Raw genomic sequence first — 19,938 nt, 5'->3', positions numbered from 1 at the left:
CATGCAAGCCCCGCATTATTTTGCATGGAAATCTGCGATTTTTTGCAGCAAAATAAATTGCCCCCCGCGTAAAAATGCAGACTTTGGCTGATTTCAAACGAGTGCATGTTAATGTAACATGTTACAATAAAATAAAACATGATTGGAGGCTTGTTAATGTGGTGATGGAATATGCTTTTTACTGGCCTGGGCCCTGTATTTGTCTTGCAAATGTTTTAATTTTTTTAAATGCTTTGACTTTCCCTCAGTCAAAAAGAATTCCCTTTCCACATGTAATCAAATGTTAATGTAACAACTCCTTTATATTTTTGGATTGGCCACCACGTAAACACCTCGTAATTATTACAATAATTAAAAAATTAAAAATAAATTAAATAAAAGATTACATCTTGATCACTTAATAATAATGTCACCTATGCCTGGTACACAGATGTCAGTACACAGTTTTGGATCAGTGACAAGTGTTAATTTAAATAACTTTACGAAAACTACTAAAAAGTGTAGATTACATGTTGAGCACTTGTGAACTACAAAAAAGTCTGGCAAAAAATGCTAATACGTAATTTTATATATATATATAATTTCTGTATATGCACCTCTGGTGTTGACTTTTTGTATATGTACATACTGGCGATATAATTGTTCTTTGTTAATAAAATGAAAAAAAAAAAAAAAAAGCTGTCCGTTGTGACGCTTGGCCGTCAAGTGTTCCGACGCATGCGTGGTACCAATAGTGCAGGGAAACAGCCAGGTTTTCAGCTACGTATTTATGCGCATGCGTGAACATCATGTGCATGCGCAGAACGGATCGTGCAGGCAGGACGGATCGTGTACCCACAGGGGGTGTGTATGTGTGTGTGTGTGTGTGTGTGTGTGTGTGTGTGTGTGTGTGTGTGTGTGTGCGTGTTCTTCTTCTTCTGTTGTATTGGCGTTTAGCATAACAACTTGTTGCATGACTGCCACCACCTGTTGGGCGTAGCCTGGAGCATCAGGTGTGTGTGAAAACATGGAGGCCACAATAACAAAGATTTGCTGCTGTTTTCTCATGTGAGCATAAAACAGCACATCGACAGGTGGAAACGGATAAGGACACGGATGAGGTGTTGTTTTTTTATACATAGGCCTATTTGTGAATAATTTCAATTTCATTTTGTATAGCGTGGTACAGTAGTTTACCATTCTTGGGTAATTCATTCAGTTGCCTTTTTTATTTCTGGGTTCTACTTGTAAACCAGGTGAAGTAGAAATCCTGGCACCGCTAGTGACTATATGACTAGACTCCTAAAAAACATGTGAAATCCATTTTGATAACTAGATAGGCTATAATTAACTAGAAAATCCTCTCAGATCTTCGCCATGGAGGCAGTTCACTACAGGAGTTATGGTCAAAATGTGTGATTACGGTAACACCCTTGCAATGGAGGTAGAAAAGGTTCAAACTGTCAATCTCAAAGAGCATGAAGCAAAGATTAGTTTGCATTCATATGGCCAACTTTCAGTAACGCTAAACCTACTCCACAGCACCGCGGAGGAGGGTCTGGCTAGTACACACGGCATTCTGGGATGGGAGAGAAACGTGCTCTGGTTTAATTTCTTTAAACCAATCACAATCGTCTTGGGCGGAGCTGAGCTCCGCACGGCGCCGCTGGTAAACAGCCTCAGGAAGGAACTTGTTTTGGTGGAACATGGTGGATGTTCGTTGGAAAGTAAGACTGGACAGATAGTCTAGCTAGCTGTCTCAATTTACCCTGCAGAGATCTGAGGAGCAGTCAACATCAAAGAAAATATGGAAGAATGTTGGTACAATTGTCTTGCATCCCGCAGGTAACCATGGTAATATTCTGAACACCCTCATTATTTACAGATCAAGGACGAAGATAATGGCGAATGAATATCCTGACGTAGGACTGAAGAGCCTGCATGTGACCTATTCTTCGGAGAAAGACAGAAGTGTTTTGACCTTTTCTCTTTGTCTTGCATTATAAGTAATGAAACACCTTGAACAAAAACATAAAGGCAACAGGTTTGTTTTCCGTTCCTATTTTTAAGTTGAAATAAATGCATTTTCTTTTCATGCACAGAAAGTTTTTTTTTCAGGACGTTTATTTAAATCTGTGTGATGGAGTAATTGACTTTTTGGAAGAAAGTCCATCCACCTGCTAGGTGTGGCATAACAGGATGCTCATCAAATGGCATGATTGTAATTAGAGGGGACCTTTTATTGAGACCAGACCAAGGCTGTGTAACAAAGCAACAGATGCCCAAGATTCAAGGGAGCGTGCCATTGGCACACTGACTGGAGACATGTCCGCCGGCGCTCCGTGGGGGTCAGGGCTTGCTACTCAGCTACTCCTCGCCTGTGGAATTCCCTCCCAGACCACCTGAGGGCTTCACAAACCACTGACCCTTTCAAGAAGGTTGTGTTTTGTGTGCAAAATGTAGAGTTACTAGTAACTAAAGCTGTCAATGTAGTAGAGTGAAAAGTCCAATAGTTCCATTTGCAATGTAGAGGAATAGAACTAGAAAGTGGTATGAAAACATAAAAGCAAGTAAAGTAAAAGTACCTTAACTTTTGTACATAGTTTTGCTGTTTTGTCTTGTCTTATTGTGGTAGTCTGTTTTCCTGTCTTATTTTGGTAGCCTGGTTGTCTGTCATGTCTTGTCTCCTTGTCATTGTGTAATTATTGGTCTTGTGTTTTATGTTCTGTTTCCTGTTTCATTGTGATAGTCTGGTTTCCTGTGCTGTCTTGTCTTGTTTTACTTTCTGTCTTTTGGTTTCCCGGCCCTGTGATTGCCTGATTTTGTTCACCTGTTTCCCAGCCTCGTGTTACCTCGTTACCCTGTGTATTTAGTCTTTGTCTTCCCCTTGTCCTTAGTCAGATCATGTTGTTTTCTGCAGTGTCTCCATGTGTAAGTGTTCTGTGCTCCCTGGATTTCCTTCTGTCGCAAAGTATTGATTTTTGGACTTTTGTTTTTGTGTACTTTGTTTTTTGTTAGTGAAATAAATCTTTCAACTCAGACTTCTCCTGCTGGTGGGGAACGCGAGGTGGCACCCCGTGACATGAAGACGTGAGATGTCTCACTCTGTTGCCAAAACAGACTTGAACACACAGGGTGAAAACAGGATCTGCAGCAATGTGCGGTGCCAGAAAAATGTGGTGTTTTTTGATAATTAAACAATATAAACCTATTCTGGTACAATCTGAAAATAAGCCCAAACTCACTACAGCGCAACTCAGGGCGCATGATCACAACAAGACAAGTATGACCAAAACTACTCAAAGGGTCAACGTCTTGTTCATCATCAATGTAACTAAAGTAATTAACAAGCATTGCGAAAAAAGCAAGGCGTTCTAAAGCACTCTTATTCAATCTCTATTATTTGTTCTCTGACCTTCCACATGATTATTAATAAAATCACATAAAAAGATCCTGTAACCACCGTCTCCAAAGGCTGATTTAATTACTGTTTCTCTACAATAAGAGAAAAGAACCATTACTTTTCACCTAATGTTCTCATCTTTTGACACCTCCTAAATGTTTTTGATCAGACTTTTGCCTTTGACCAAACCTCAGTCACCGCCATTAAACACATGCCGATCCACAAGGGGAAAGTAATACGTGTCACAGCCCAAATAAAGTCTTTCAGACCTTCAACATGTCTATCCATTTCAATCTTCTTTCATTATCTCTGGGCTCTACCAACACACACACACACACACACACACACATTTTGAGGGGTGGCTGTGGCTCAGTGGTAGAGCGGTTGCCTGCCAATCGAAAGGTTGGTGGTTCGATCCCCGCCCCTGCAGTCTTTGTCGAAGTGTCCTTGGGCAAGACCCTGGTGCTGCGCATTGGAGTGTGAATGCGTGTGAATGTTTATCTGATGAGCAGGTGGCACCTTGTACGGCAGCCCCGGCCACAGTGTATGAATGTGTGTGAATGGTGAATGTTCCCTGTAGATGTAAAAGCGCTTTGAGCAGTTGTTAAGACTGGAAAAGCGCTGTATAAATACAGCACATTTACATTTTCTCAATTGCTTCTTTGAGAGCCGTGTCAATTGACATGTTTTTGCCATGCATATGTAAATCAACGCAAAACAATGGTAAACGTCTGCCCACCTTAAATATCATGTCCGAGGTGCCATTTTTTTTCTCCACCCATGTTATATCCCAAAGACAAAACAAAAACATAAATCTAGATTTAAATTGAAACTACTCAGCACCTCACTTAGAGAACATAATGTAACTGTGCAGTCCTGCGCTATGTCTCAAAGGTCAACTTGAACATCATGGTGGAGAAGGAAATGAGGAGCGTAATGGTAGAGGTGGAGAGGAAGAGGAAGATAAAGAGGCAGATGAAAAGTAAAAGGAGAAAAGGCTGATATTAGAAAAAGAAAAAGAAGTGCGGCAAGAAGTACGAGAGCCGTGAGGGAGAACCAAGCGTGTAGAATACCACACAAACAAACATTAGGACTTCTTCCAGCTGTTACTTGGTCTTTTATTCCTCATCAGCTGCAGGTGAAGTGACTGTACATGAAATGCAAGGGCACTGTTCACACGAGTGCAGGAAAAATGGCCGAATAATTATTACTGTGCCGTTAAAGGAGCCAAAAGTTAAAAGGAACACAGCATCGCTTTCCTCCCAATTAACACAAATAGAGAGTAGGAAGTCGTCATGAAATTCAGCAGTGGCCAAGAGGACAGTCTTGGTAGTGTGTGCTGGATTGTGATGATTTGTCATAATCTGATCGCTGATGAGCAAAGGTGTCAAGTAACAAAGTACAAATACTTTGTTAACTTAGTTAAATTGAAAGTTTGGGGGTCTATAGTTTTATTGGAGTAATTAGTTTACAGCTAACTTTTTTACTTCTACTCCTTACATTTTAACGCAATTATCTGTACTTTCTCCTCCTTACATTTTAAAAATAGCCTAGTTACTCCTATTTCAGTTCGGCGTGTTTTCCTTCTGGCTTGTCATCGTTCAAAAAAACTAAAACCAATCCAGATGAATCGCGTCATCAGGATAGAGCGAATTTGATCGTGGTTGGATGAGAAGTATAATCATATACCATTCCAACGCCCAATTGGTTTGTACGCGATCCATAGCACTTGCCCATGACACAAATCACGTCACACTCCAGCAAGGAAGTAGCAGACGTACAGTATGAAGCCTAGTACCAAGATGTCCGTGCCAGAGACTCGAGAGAACTTGTGTGACATGTCCCAACCAAGCACCAGTTAGGAGGTAAGTAGCCAGGAAGACCAGCCAACACTGCTCTGGCCACTTTGACTAATAAGTTATCTAAAACATTCAACACATCGGTGTTTCACTGAATAAGGCTATTCCCAGTGGTAAGTTAAAATGTCTGTTTAACTTCCCAATGCTTCCTAAACTTTTTCTGCTGCCTCACAAAGTATTCAATAATGATGATCTGGCTAATAAACCGATTGTGCTCAACATCAGACAGATACAAGGACTAGGGGGTGGGGGCTTTTGACATCCTCAGAAGATCTGCCAGAGAACAACACGTACGTACACGCTTCAGGAAACAACACAGCAGAATAATTTACAGTGAGTGAAGACTCAAACCGAGAGTGAAAACTTCAAAGACTGGGATAACTACAAAGTAAGGAAAACAGGTTTTCTTACACACTGCAGAAATTCATGCGTAATTGTGCCTCCTCATCTCCAATTCAAACCTTTTGTTGGGGAAGTATTATAGTTACTTTAGCCCCTAGTTGTCAACTTGTACTGTGTAAGCCAAATGAAACATGCACGCCTTGTAACAGCTGCATGTTGATTGCCTCATTAATGCGGGGCTGTCTGTCTTACTATTAAAGGCAGTGATGGACCGATGCAGCTCTGGCCCGTTGTTGTGCAGCAGTAACAGGCTTCACTGTCGGATATGACACAAAGTGTAGAACTGAGTACGCAGTACTGATGGTGAACAGCTGGTAAATATGCCTCTACAACAAGCTGTTCTGAACGTATCTGTAAGTAAGTCAGTACATTGGGCAATGCTCAATCAATCAAAAGTGTCACATTTCTCCAAATCCACTTTTGATTTTACAGTTTATCAGTTTGCAAGATGCAATTGATTGCGCCATGAATTTAACGAGATGTCTCTGAATGCACCATGGCGAGACGTGACTTTGAGCTTTGAGTGAATTAAGGCATCTTTCATCTAGCACCATCATGGAGGGAAATCCATTTTGGAAAATGCATTTTCATTTCTTTTTGCAGAGTTCTCTTGGTGGCACAATTCTGGGCGATCCTAAGCTGGTCAACATATTATAATTACAGTTGTGTGAAAAGGAGCAAATATATGGATATGTTGATACTGAGACATGTACATGTTAAACAGTTTTTCGGATCTATATCTAGGATTGGTTGACAGGCGCTGAGCATCACCGTGGTACAGTGGTAAGAATGTAGAAAAGACAGCTGAGGTTTCTGTTTAAGGCATTAAATGTCACTATGCACACATTTAGAGCAATAATTCAAAGAGATGAGGCTTGATAATATTTGGTCATATTTTTTTTTTAAACAACGCACAACCCTTTTTTAAACTAAAAAGTCCTTACATGAATCTGATACATTGTTAGCTAATATTAATCCCCACTGATGATAGGCTTACTGGGCTATAGGTAAGGTGGTCACTAGCCATCCACACAGCCTAAGGATTGTGCCACTGTGTCACATGTGTGTTTTAATATTAAAACATGATTTATAAAATCATGCTAAAAATTATAAGGCTATTTTAATATGCAACAAAAGTGGGCAGAGGGTTACTGAATAGTAGGACTCTATTCCACACTGTTTAAAAAGCAATACACGCAGGTGAAAAATTTCACGTTAACAGTTGACGCAGAGGTTTCCTAACAGATGGACATCCCATATGGACTATTTTTGTTTTTTACTTTGCAGAGGATGTTCTGTACCTTCAGAAAACATGTTATAATTCAACATGGATCTGAACAGAAAAAATTAGGTTGGAAAACAAAAAATAAAAAATGAAAAAATGAAAATCTTTAACAGCATGACGTACTATATTTGAGTTTTCTGCCAGTCTCGGTGGATGTACTGCCACTCATAAGAATTCCACTGAATGCATTGTCTTTATCAGCTGTAATCTGTGTATTTAATTAGTATAATTACTTTTAGTTCCTGTAAGAAGCATCTGTATTACTCTTTTTGTTTAATGTTGGAATGTAAAACATTTGTCTTGCTCTGAATAAGAAGGATGAACAATGTTGACTGATGGGTTTTCCTTCAGTGAGTGCATTGTACTGCATTGTGTTCTCTAGAATTGTTCGGGAGCTCCGTCTTTATTAAAAGATAAGACGGAAAATATTATGATTCTGAGAGCGAGAGAAAGAGAGAGAGAACATTCAGGATCCGAATGTTCAGATAAATCAGATCATTTCATTTATAGATGACAAAAATAAATGAAAAATAGCTGCTTACATTAGGTTGTCTTTATGACACTGACACAGCAGCAGGGGAAGTTTTAGAAGGTTTATTGTCAGCCAATAGGGAATTAAGGTGGAGTGGAGGATAGAAGATGGGTGGCTGAGGCAGACGGGCAATGGTGGATGGCAGATGGGTGGACAAGGGTGAGTGCATGGAGTCGGCATGGTAGAGTTATCAGATGATTCTGGATGTAAAAATTGTTGGATAGTCAAGTTTTGGTCCTGCCTCGGCTTGCTTTAAAACTTGCTGGAGGTCAGGTGAAAGTAAAAAAAAAAAGTACCTGTTTGGCCAAGAGGGCCAATATCATCCCAATTACAGAGGAGCTGGAACAGAAGACATTGAAAAGGAGAACCTAATCGTTCACTGGCAATTCGGATCCCTGTACAAAAGCAGCAGCTTCATCTGAATGATAGTCGGTAGTTTAGTGTTTGGCTGCAGCCAGTGAGAAGGCCTGCTTGGATTTATTTGTTTAAGAAGAGATTCCTTAAAATCCAAATGCATGAGCCAGTGCTCAATAGAAATCATCAACAGACGGCTTAAGGGTACTTGAGGTGTCACAATACCTTCATTACCTCAAAAGATTTTTGAATTTCACAGACATGGTGGATACACAAATACGGTCCATCTTCATCTAAATCTGACTTGTTAAAGCCCAGAGAGGTTTCATGGTGCTATGGATCGTGGGATCTCAGAAACCTTGTAGGACACAGGCGCACTGATGCAGCAGTGGGGATTTCACAGGTCTGGGAAGAACCACAAAGGGCCTTACATGCTGAAATGGATCAAGAAGGATCAGAAGATGGCAGCGTGTCGTCAATATCCAGCGCACCAACAGCTGAGGAACTGCAGCACGACAGCATGTTTTGATTAAAGCAATCCCTTCAAATGATAACTGTTACAAAGCTACGCTAATCTGGGCTCATGACACAAAGGAACACAGCTACCAAAGGCTAACCTTGCAACATACTGTACCTCCCCCTGTTTCCTTTTCCTGCGTGTTGTTGTTTGACGTGAAAATGAGACTAAACTTGCCTGTATTAGTGTGTACTTCCTGCTTCTGGAGGGGTCGTGCTGTGTTAAACTGACTTGCCCGAACACTGCATGGTTTCACGTCTGAAGATGGTTGCTTGCTTCGGTGATCACTCCGTCTCTCTCTGTCTCTGCCGTTGGCGTCCTCGTCAGGCCGGCCCTACTCTTTCTTGTTGTACTTTAGGTTTTATGAGGTGTATTTACAGAAGTTGTGTCGTGAGGAAACAAGAATCCTCTTTCATCGTCTTTGTCTTCAATAGTGTTCATCATGTGGTAATCTTCATCATTTTAAACAAATCAGAGAATCACTATCAGATTTAGCTGCTGTGATGTTTCTGCATTCACTGATACTTACACATCTGATAACATCTCTCTTATCATCATTGCAATATCTTAAAGAAATTACTTTTTTGAGTTTTGATAATTATTGTAAATTTTCCTCATTATGCTTAATTTACAAAGTACTTCATGGCCTGGCACCACCTCCACAGCTGGAGTTTATTAAATACAGACACACTCGGGTCACCGGAGGTGTTATAAACAGGGACTGTGAGGTTCCTCCTTCAGCCATAATGCTAACTATGAGGGAGTGTCCCACTACGGCCTCCTTTAACAGCCAGGTAAAGCTGTGGCTTAGAGCTAACCGAACGTGTAACTACCGCTAACTTGTGTTTCCCTTTTAACTTCTACTAATGAATTTTCCTGTTCTTGTTGTTTTTTTATACTAAATTGTACTATCTTATGTTTTTTTCACTTTAACTCCAACCTGCCTATTGGACTGCAGATGGAAAATAGCACTCAGGATACAATCTGGCACAGTTACGTGTGCTGCTGTGCTTGTTCATCAATGTGCATTGTCCTGAATTACTTAAAATGTTAATGAATTTACAGGAGGCATGGTGTGTGTGTTCAGAATGGCAAATGAGCAAAAAAGCAGCTGACTGGGGACGGGTTGCTGACAGCTTTATTTTTTAATATTTCTGCACCACTATACAAATCAGCAGGGTTGTTGGGACATTATGCATGGACATTTAGGAGATTGTGTGTGTATGTGGACACAAATTATTGGAGACTTTTTCTTGCTGATGGTCATTATCTTGTTGTTATCACTCAGATCAAATTGGCATTGTGTGTGTGTGTCTGTGTGTGTGAGTGTGTGCTCATGAATGCCTAATTTTGGCATGTTTCTGGTGACATTTAAGTCTCCTTCTCCTTCCCCGTGTTAAACGACATAGCCAAAACTACAAGAAAAGTGTAAATATACATTTATGTATGTATATATATATATATATATATATATATATATAGAGAGAGAGAGAGAGAGAGAGAGAGGCGGTTTGCACCATCCTGATAACATTATGCTTGTACTTCATATAATTTAACTTGACCAACCTTTATCAATTGATTGATTGAGAAGAAAATCTACACAGTGTTTCTTGTGTCACACACTCTGTCAATATAATTCATAGAGCTCTATCGGCATTAAGAAAGTTCAATAACAATTTTGCCAAAGCATAAAAATTCATTTTCCTCCAAATATTCAGACAGTACACAATCAAATTAACAAAATCACATCACAAGTTAACTCTCATCATAGTAAATATAAAATATGAATATGCCATGATCATATAGGTGTCATTCACACATTTATCTAGTGTGTGACCACTGTAGATGCTAGTTAGAAAACCAAAAAAATATTCAGCAACTATAGCAGATAGAGGATTTCTCCCTGCCCTGACATTAGCCTTTTTATAATTCTCTGTGCCACCTAGAATCTGTCCCATCATCTTAGCAGCTTAATTGAAGAATCCCCCCCGACCTCACCCTATGTGTCAGCTCCAACTTTGACATTTCTTTCAATTGCAGCAACCAATCTGTCTCTTCCAGTCTCACAGTACACCTGAATCAATAGCCCACAACATTGGTGTGTTACCTGGGCACCAAGTAGGACATCTAAAAACACCCTATTCAGAACACACACAACCACCCACACAGACGGAGTTGGTGGCCAAAGCACTAACCCAGCTGGAGCTCTCTCAGCAGTACCTGTCCCCTGTCTTTAGAAGAATCTACTCACCATAGAGTCTCTGCTTAATCAATCATTCATGTAGCAGTGGACCATTTCAAAATGCTGAAATGTCAAGTGGATGTTATTGGAGCACTTATTGAAGGAATATCAGAAGCTATTCTGCTATTTCACATAAAAGAGCCATGACACACATTTGCTGGACTTTTCTCAGATAGGTCCTGTTTTAGACCTGGGCGATTCTTTAGTCTTGCTGATGCTATAAAGCACTTAACAATTTGCAAGCCTGTCTCTGTATCATCCTTTTCTTCAGTGATTTAATTTAATGATTTCAATTAATTTGGAAAACTAAAAAGTGGATCAAGATTGTGTTATTCTGTTTGTGTGGGTATCGAAAATGTCTTTTTTGAAGTGGGTAGTCTTTATGCACGACCTTCCACTTCCAGGATTGCTCCAGTACCACACGAAAATCCAGCCGGATGTCTTTCACCTTGCACATTTTTGTGTTGTAATTTTGAACTGCGGTGGATTTATCAGGACTATGGTTGACTGGTCCTCAGATCTCTGCAAGGTTCCTGAGTTTTTGTTGCACTACTGAAACAACTTTTGAATGTACACCAACACAAGTTCCTTCCCGAGGCTATTTTGCAGCGGCACCAGGGCTCCGTGCAGCACTTAGCGCTGCCATGACGATTGTAATTTGTTTACTGAGAATGTGCTGTGTACTCTTATTGTAACATTGTTTCTTGAGTTTGCAGTTCGGCCACTTTCAGCTGGTCACAGATTCCATAGAGCTGACTCTTAATCAGATCATCAACTTACCGATCATGTGATACTCTGAGCCCCACCTAGTCACTAGAGGTACTAAACGTCTCATTTGGGCAATTTCCTCAATTGAATCAGCAGCACCTGATGAGCGATGCACCTTATTCCAGATTGCAGCACATTTTGACATTGCACTTCTGTATTATTTTCGAGAAACACCCTGTGAGGCAGCTTTGTCAAGATCAGTTGTGGCAAGAAGATGCAACGCACGCGTGGCACATCGATGGTGAGGTGGCAAAAAAAAGTTTAGCCCCTCTTCCTCTTTTGTCCTCCTGAAGAACGGCAGAGACATCACCAAACTGCACATGATCTGTGCTATGCATCTCATCATCCATTTCCCACCCTCCATATTCATCAAGGCATCATTAAAATGCCTTAACCAAATTGCTACCATTCTCAGTGACCTTGGCACTGACTTTGCCTTGGATCTGGAATTCTGCATGAATCTGACTAACTTTGGCAGCAATGCCATCATAGGTGTGGCGGCCCCTTATCCTTTCACAAGCCAACACTAACCGAATGTCTCTGGCTCCATCCAGTGACACGTGATTCCCATGAAACTCCTTTGATGAGCCGTCCATGTGTCTGCTGTTGTCCACATGGTTTGAACATCGTGAAGAGTTTCAGTAAGTGCCTCCTTCATATTTTGAGATCCACTTTCAATGCACTGCATCAATGTTTTTCTGCCCGTGGGTGTCCTACCCCCCCGCTAATTCCTGCAGTCATCTTCCGGAAAGAGGCATTCTCCACTAATGAAAAGGGCTGAGCATCTGCAATTATGAACTCAAGAACCAAGGAGTTTACTTTCCTTTGTGTGATTGCTGAGTGTTGCTTGTTTGAGATTAAGTGTGGTGGGCATGGCACTTTGTTCACCACCATCATCTGATGCCATTTCTGCTCTTTACAGAGACACTGGAATGCTTCCTGTAAAATAAAGACAGACACACAGAGCTCAAATTAATAACACTGAAATGTTTTAGCACTATCCTGAACCCATTTTGCTAGCATGCATACATGCAACTAAAACCATCTGGAAGCATTTAAAAGCTTCTACTGTAGCGTTACTGTACCGGAACAAACAGATAGATTTTTGTATTTGTAGTACTTGTCCATAACTGCATTCTACAAAAATCTAACCGCAGTCTAAGCTACCACGAGCTTATTTTAGCTAACGTTAGCTAGCATGTCAAACGTAACAAGTCAGTCTTTCAACAGCTCTGGGGCTAGTAAGTCAGCACATAGGAGAATGTCACACTCACTGTTGAACTGATATGGATGGAAATTAACTTTTTAACCTTTTTAACTTTTGATGTACCACTAGTCGTTTAACTGTGAGGAAATTGTGTGTGTGTGTGTGTGTGTGTGTGTGTGTGTGTGTGTGTGTGTGTGTGTGTCAGAGAGAGTTGGGGACCTACGTTGCTTCATTGGTCCCAGCAGTGGCAGCTACAAACTAACCATTAAAGGATCATTTCTCCTCTGCCTGTCCAGTGATAATAAGTGATAATATTTCTCCACACTGAGACTGGATCATTAGAAGTGAAGACACAATCTTATCTGCCTCCTAACACAATCTGATATTGCCTACTGTAGTGAAGTCTCCAGCCGTTACCTTACATTATTCTGTTGCACTTCTTTGTCTGAGTGAGAGAAGGAAAGAGAGAAGACGGATGCACAGCGTGTATGTGTGTGTGTGTGTGAGAGAGAGTGAGTGAATTACTATATTTAATATAAATAAATATTTACGTAATGTGTGTTATTCCCATGTCACTGGTGTGTACGGTATGAATATTTTGAGAAAAATGCATTTTTATGCTTTGGCAAAACTGTTATTGAATATTCCTGTGAGAATAACACACACACACGCACACACACACACACAAACACACAAACACAGACACACAACCACCACCACCACCACCACTACTACCACCAACAACAAATGCTGTATATATAATTAATGTAAACCGATCTTAATGTGTTAATATTCATATGCTTTATATATTTTTTTGTTCTGTGCAAATATTCAGACACATTGTATGTTGATGCTTTGGCCACCTTGTTATTGAATCTTCCGTGTCAATAAAGCTCTTTAAATTGAAGTGAGTGGGTTCCGTGTATCAAAAGGTAAAAAAAAGAAGAAGTATTTTGGTCCTTTTGCGTTAATTCTGGTTTCCGAGGTAAAGCATGAGTTGATAAAACACCACTGTTTTCCGCTGACTGAAGGCTGTGCGTCAGAGCAGCAGGGCCAGCAGCGAGCACGCCTCCGTCCTGGCGAATATAAAAAGCTGCTCTGCTCCAGCTTTCGGAGACTGAACCCATTTCCTCAGGTCGTCGAAGAAGTGAATATGTCCACTCAGTGCAACCAACCATACTTTCTGTGTAGGCCTACACGTTTTCACATATAGAGGCATCATGGATTTAAACTTCACGCTCTCAGGGCGCGACTTGGCCGGCTTGGGTGCGAGACTCTTTGGGAATAGCTCACTGTTTCCGTTTGAAAACAACACCACCGATTCCAAAACGGAGGAGGAAGACTTGGAAGTCAACACGGACGTTTACTCCAGGGTGATAGTCACTGTCATCTACGCTGCGCTGTTTGCCGTGGGCACTTTGGGGAACTCCATCACCCTGTACACCCTGCTGACCAAAAAGACCCTGCAGAACCTCCAGAGCACGGTCCATTACCACCTGGCCAGCCTTGCCGTCTCCGACCTGCTCATCCTCGTCCTATCCATGCCCATCGAGCTCTACAACTTCATCTGGTTCCACCACCCGTGGGTGTTCGGGGACGCCGTGTGCAGGGGTTACTACTTCCTCCGGGATAGCTGCTCGTACGCCACGGCGCTCAACATCGCCAGCCTGAGCGTGGAGCGCTACATGGCCATCTGCCACCCGTTCAAAGCCAAGAGCATCATGTCCCGGAACCGCACCAAGAAGCTCATCAGCGCCATGTGGCTCGCGTCCTTTGCGCTCGCCACGCCGATGCTCTTCGTCATGGGCCAGGTGGTGCGTAAAGGCGAGAAGATATGCACCGCGATCGTCTCTCCTGTCACCATTAAGACCGTGCTGCAGGTGGGTGTCGGGGAAGTGTCACGTCGCTGGTTTGGGTGTTCGCTTTGCAGATGTCTCCACAGTTGGTCTTTACGCACCGGGGGTCGGGCTTGTTTGTTTTCATGGATCTCAAACAACATCCACATGCTGTTAAAGACGGGGAAAATCTGATGTGAACACAAAAAGAAAAGAAAATCATACACAAATCAATCCAAATCCATAAAAATAAGTTTGAGGAGCGGGCAGAAACATATTGCTTATAAAGTCCTGGGTCTATTTTACAATATTATATTATCAGAGAAAAAAACTAATAGATATGCACATAGAACATACATAATTTGAAGTCATTCAATAATCCGATAATTTAAACAAAATAAAACTATACTCTGTGTGTACATTCCCATTCAAATATTCAGGTCATATTTCTGTGTTAGTCAGGTATTGTTTTCTTGAATCTATTTTTGAACTGGTTAGTATTATTACATAGTGTATATATAGAGAGAATATAGCGTATATAGAGTTAAAGGTGTAGTAATAAAGTGTAACTCTCGCCAAAATGCAACCTAGGATGTTTTTGTGAATGTTCCCAAGTCAAACCTTGGTTTAAAAGCATAATGAGGATGAAAGAGCCACTTTTAAGATTTTTAAATCTACTTCAAGATTTATGATCTGCTAAAGTAAGTTTTTTGAAACCTTCGTTTTTTGTAAACTGTGTACACAAACAATGTTCTCAATGCTGGAGTTCATGTGCAGAGCACCAGGAGCTCCGTTTTTGCGGTTTTGCTTTCAAATACAACAAATTGCCTTTGGAATTTAAAAACAAATGAAAGGAAATGTCCAACTTTCTCAATTAAACATATATAAACACACACATATATAAACACACACACACAAAACATTTTACAGGCCACTGTGCTGTGCTTGTACTTCACAGTAACAAGCAGCTAAGGACACAGTTGTGCTCTTAAGGTAATACGTCTGAGTAAGATATAAAGGGCACATGGTTTTCTATGTCTAGTTACTTTGTTTTTAGTCATGGGCAAAATGCGTTTCTGCCCTCCATTTCTAGAGCCGTGGTCAAGCCGCCTACGCTTCAGAGAGCCATTAATGCGCTTTCTCAGCCTAAAAATTGATTGTGCATTCAGGTGCACTCCGTAAACTCTGAAATCAAAACCCCCAAAACTGACATGAGCTCTTTATTTGGAGAATAAATAATTGAATCTTCAACAAAGAAAATACAAGCAGTTACTTAGTAAAGATTTGGGGTCTTATCACCAATCCACAATTAACTGCCAACAGTTTTTGTTGAGTATTGGTACACTAGGTCTAATGGAATACTTGATCAACACTGAGGGAGGTACTATGTTATATACTATGTTTGATAAGTGCTCATCAGACCAGACTTGAGCCTGTTTACCATCCTCAGCAGTGACGTGCAGTGATGTCAGTAAGAGGCTCGGCACTGAGTTATGAAAGCCAGCTCTCCTAAGTTATTGCTTAGGCTAATATGTCAACAGTATAGCACAAGCGCCACACACACACAGACACACACACACACACACACACACACACACACACACAGTCCAGCATCAGAAAGCGAACCATCTTCATCCTTACAGCAGTACTATGTAACGTTTCCCTATGCGGTCGTCCTACATGTGGTCTCATTGGAACTACAGCTCGCACGCCCCGCCCCTTCAGTCCCCCTACTGGTTGGTGGTTGTAGTACTAATGGGACATTGTCAGTCAATAAGCAGCAATGAAAACACACACTCCTCAATTGAATATGAAGGCAAATGGCTTGCCATCGGCATTAATTCAAACACACAAGCCTTTTTTACAGTTGCCGCAGCTGACCTGGCGCACACCGATGTGACATCAAAATGACGTAGATCTGGGTAGTGCAACACTTTTACTTTTTATTAGCTGCGTGGGACAAATCTAACAAGAGAAATGGAGGAGTCTGAGGGAAACCGGATGCCAGGACTCTGAGTGACTGCAAGTCTCAGTTGTGAACTTACTGGGTGACAAAGTATGTCATCCAATCAAATCAAAGCATTGACGACAATGCGGCTGCCTTATCTGCCGTTGTTGACCTTTTTCTTCTCCTGGTTTGTAGTAATAGAAAAGTCGGTAGCCTTCCGTCATTTATGCCACTTTCGTTCAGGAGAAGACTGTAACTCACCACGCGTGAGCATAAACAGTTACGGCGCTCCCATGACCTCACATTGGCGCGCGACAGGTCGGCTGCAGCGAGTATACCGGACACTTTATTAAGTCACTATTAAGCCGAAAATAGTTTCTGACTCACCAATTGGTAGATAATTTGTACATAAAGTCCATCTGCCACTCTTTCCTCTTGAAGACGTTGATCACAGCGTTGTAAAACTCGTCTTTACGGGCCTTCAGTTGGCATAGTCTCTGGCTCCCAATTGACAGAATGGCGAGGGCTGAAAGACGTGCATGCCCAGTCCGCTCTGGCGTACTATTAATTTCTTTTTTTAATAAAATCGATCTTGGAGAAATTCCTCAACTCTGTGATATAGGGGGACACGTCATTTTGACATTGAATTCTGCGGAGATTACGCCTACAATGTGGCTGGTGTACTGACGTTAGCTGCACAAAGAGCTTGATTTGAATTGGTCCATGTATGATATGTAACAAAGATGATGACTGGCGTTCATCTTTACGTGCAAAGGCACAGCAGAGTTGTGCTTTTTGCTGTATATTTTGAAGAACACAGGATCGAAGTGTGCTTGCGCAACATGTTTTTTATGCTTGTCAAACACAGTGAATGGACAGTAAAAGCAATGCTCATTCCACCATTTATTTAGTATTTGGTTATGCGTAACTGTTACATTTTTCATCATAATGTCTAAAATAATTTCAAAAAACATAAAACAGTACAAATACAAGTTTATTAAATCAAATTGTTTAATGAACATTTCTATGTTCTAGCTGGCCTGCCCAGACTGCATATCTCTGATTCTCAGAAATAAGCATTAAAAATAATGTGCACATCAAAGCCCTCTCAGCCATTTTTGTCTTCAAGTAGGTGTCTTGTTTATCAAGTGCACCATCTCTGGATTGGTTTATTTGTTCCCAGCCCCTTAAAAAGAACCATTCCACCATTCATCTTTTAATCAGGCACTTGCATACAATTAACCATTTCACAAGTAGCTGTTGCATCCCTGGACCTCCTCTTTAATGTATACTTCAGTTTAGTTTATGTGGATCCTGAAATTACCTATTCTAATTAATTGATATTTTCCATATGGACTGCCTAGACAAGTTGGGTCCTACCAATATTTTCAGGGCCTTTTATGATTATCCCTTGCTTTCAGATGGGTGTTTATGGCATGGATAATTGTCAGTGTTTCTATGTTTTAATATAACAAAATTGTTTGCTTCATACAAATTTTGGATTTAAAATTGCCATGATTATTTCCTGTAATTGCCTGATGAATGCTACTTGTTATGCCTCTGGAGGTCTTTTCGCAATTCCCTTCCACAATCCTTTGCAAATTATATATTGTATCATATTGTTCATCAGTGTGTAAATAAAGAAACAAAACAGCGTTTTTTTAATTCTATTGATTGGCATAGGCATTTTTACAGTCCATCCTTCACACGTACACCTGGCATAGTGCTCAAAACCGCCTTTGTGGTAATTTCCTGCTACAGTAGGGGTCTCTGGGACACTAATGTGTCTAATGACACACACACACACACACACACACACACACACACACACACACAGACACACACACAGCCGTTAAAAACAATAGCGTCGCTGTAACGGCTAGTAACAATATTTCATCATAATCACAGAGTCCGCCGTTAAGGAGGCATGTGGCTTAATGTAAATGAAAGAGCCAGTGATTCATCAGCAAGTGTGTAAGTGAGAAACAAAGAGATAACACACACGCACACACATATTTGTTCCTTACTAGGCAGAGCAGCCCTCTTGATTGTGTTATTTGCCTCCAAGGTCGCCTTCAGGGAAGCTAACCCTAAGCATAACCGTTGCCGCGCTGCCTGGAAAGAGAAAAAAAATAAAAATACCGACCAGCCCCCTCTAACATAAACACAAAAAAGGCTATTTTGCAAGTTTTTCCCTAGTACTCCCCAAGATAAATTGAATGTGTTGCTCGGAGGTCACAGTTTGTGTAAATGATTGGGCCAATCTGCCTGGCTTTCTTTACAATGCCCAACCTTGGCATTGACTCAAAATCCGAGGTGTTTTGGTGAATTAGGTAGTCAGAGCATTGGAGACAATCAGTTGATGTCTTTTGGGACGGCACTTTCACTGCGGTAAACCTTTACACTTGGCATGAGACAAAAGCAAAATGAAACGTGACCTCAGCTGCCGTGTATCTAATGTGATCATCACACTCATCACCATCATCAGTTGTATACGCTGTGTTTGGCTTTACTTTATTATTACAGTACATCAAACTGCTATTTCTCCATCTGTTTTTTGTCTTTTGATTGTCCTTTCACGTCTTGTCTTTAGTTTGAGTGGATATGCCTGCTCTATTCATAACTCCTGCACGTCAGTAACTAACCAAAGCCGTGCCAAGGCTAACCATTTTTGTCTTCTGATGCTTTGAGAAAATTGGCATTCGTGAGCTAACTAGACTCTAGCAAAATACTCTGTCATATACTTCTGTCAGTGAAGAAACATTTTCCCACACAAGGTCTTACCCTATAGAAATCACACAAGACTTTATTTTTTGCCACTTGATGTAAAAAACAAACAGAACAATGAATATGTAAGACGTGCCCTGCTGCTACGGAGGATCCCCAAACACTCTGCCTGTTTGACAACAGTTAGTGACACTGAGGGGAGAGAAGGTGTGCGTGCGTTCGTGTGTATTTGCATGTGAGTGTTCCACCTGCAGGGCCAGGAGTAAAACTGTCTTCTAAATGGCAGATATAAATAATGCAGAACATCTTAAAACTATTTCTACTTTCAAAGGCAGACTTAAAAATGTTTCCAGTTTAAAGTTACAACCCTAAAGGTCTGGAGAAATGCATCAGAAGAGCTTACTGGTGAATAATTAAGCTTTTGTCGATCGTGCCATGAGTAACTGGGATGTGATGCTGCGCACAACGCCAGTAGCTGCTCTCTGTGGCTGCTCCTTCTTGTTCCATTACTTAATTCCTAATATATATATGTAAATAAAAAAAAGATCTACTGTCAATTGTCAAAAATGACTGTTGTCTTAAGCAGCTTTGTTAAAGTGAGTGACAAACACATTACCTGCTTCACAATAAAAGCCATCCAGTGTTGTAATTCAGTGCTTAGACATGCTAGTGTGTAACCTTTTTGATATTAATGAACGTCTCTTACATTCAAGCCGTTGCCAAATGAGTTGCTACAAAGCTAATTAAGACTATCAGCTCCACACAACTCTCCCTGTATTTCTCAGTAAGGCTGTGTTTAGAAGATTGTGGCGATACGGTGATAATAATAATTACATCTTCTGAAGAGTCCATCATGTTTTTTTAATCCTCCGTGTTCTCC

The 19,938-nt window shown here is 40.9% G+C and overlaps 1 protein-coding gene across 1 annotated transcript in view; it reads left to right on the top strand.

Moving 5' to 3' along the window:
• Nucleotides 1–13,607: 13,607 nt before the first annotated feature.
• The window catches only part of ntsr1 (neurotensin receptor 1 (high affinity)), a 33,110-nt gene continuing 26,779 nt past the window's right edge, over nucleotides 13,608–19,938 (top strand). The window contains exon 1 of the mRNA XM_034876293.1: nucleotides 13,608–14,428. Within this exon, the coding sequence (XP_034732184.1) occupies nucleotides 13,769–14,428 (660 nt within the window). The 5' untranslated portion in view covers nucleotides 13,608–13,768. The remainder of the gene's footprint in view (nucleotides 14,429–19,938) is intronic.

Source organism: Etheostoma cragini, chromosome 7 (assembly GCF_013103735.1).
Source record: "Etheostoma cragini isolate CJK2018 chromosome 7, CSU_Ecrag_1.0, whole genome shotgun sequence".
In the NCBI taxonomy this organism is placed as follows: domain Eukaryota; kingdom Metazoa; phylum Chordata; class Actinopteri; order Perciformes; family Percidae; genus Etheostoma; species Etheostoma cragini.
Note: the sequence above shows the minus strand (reverse complement) of the source record. Positions and strands in the feature narration are given on the sequence as shown.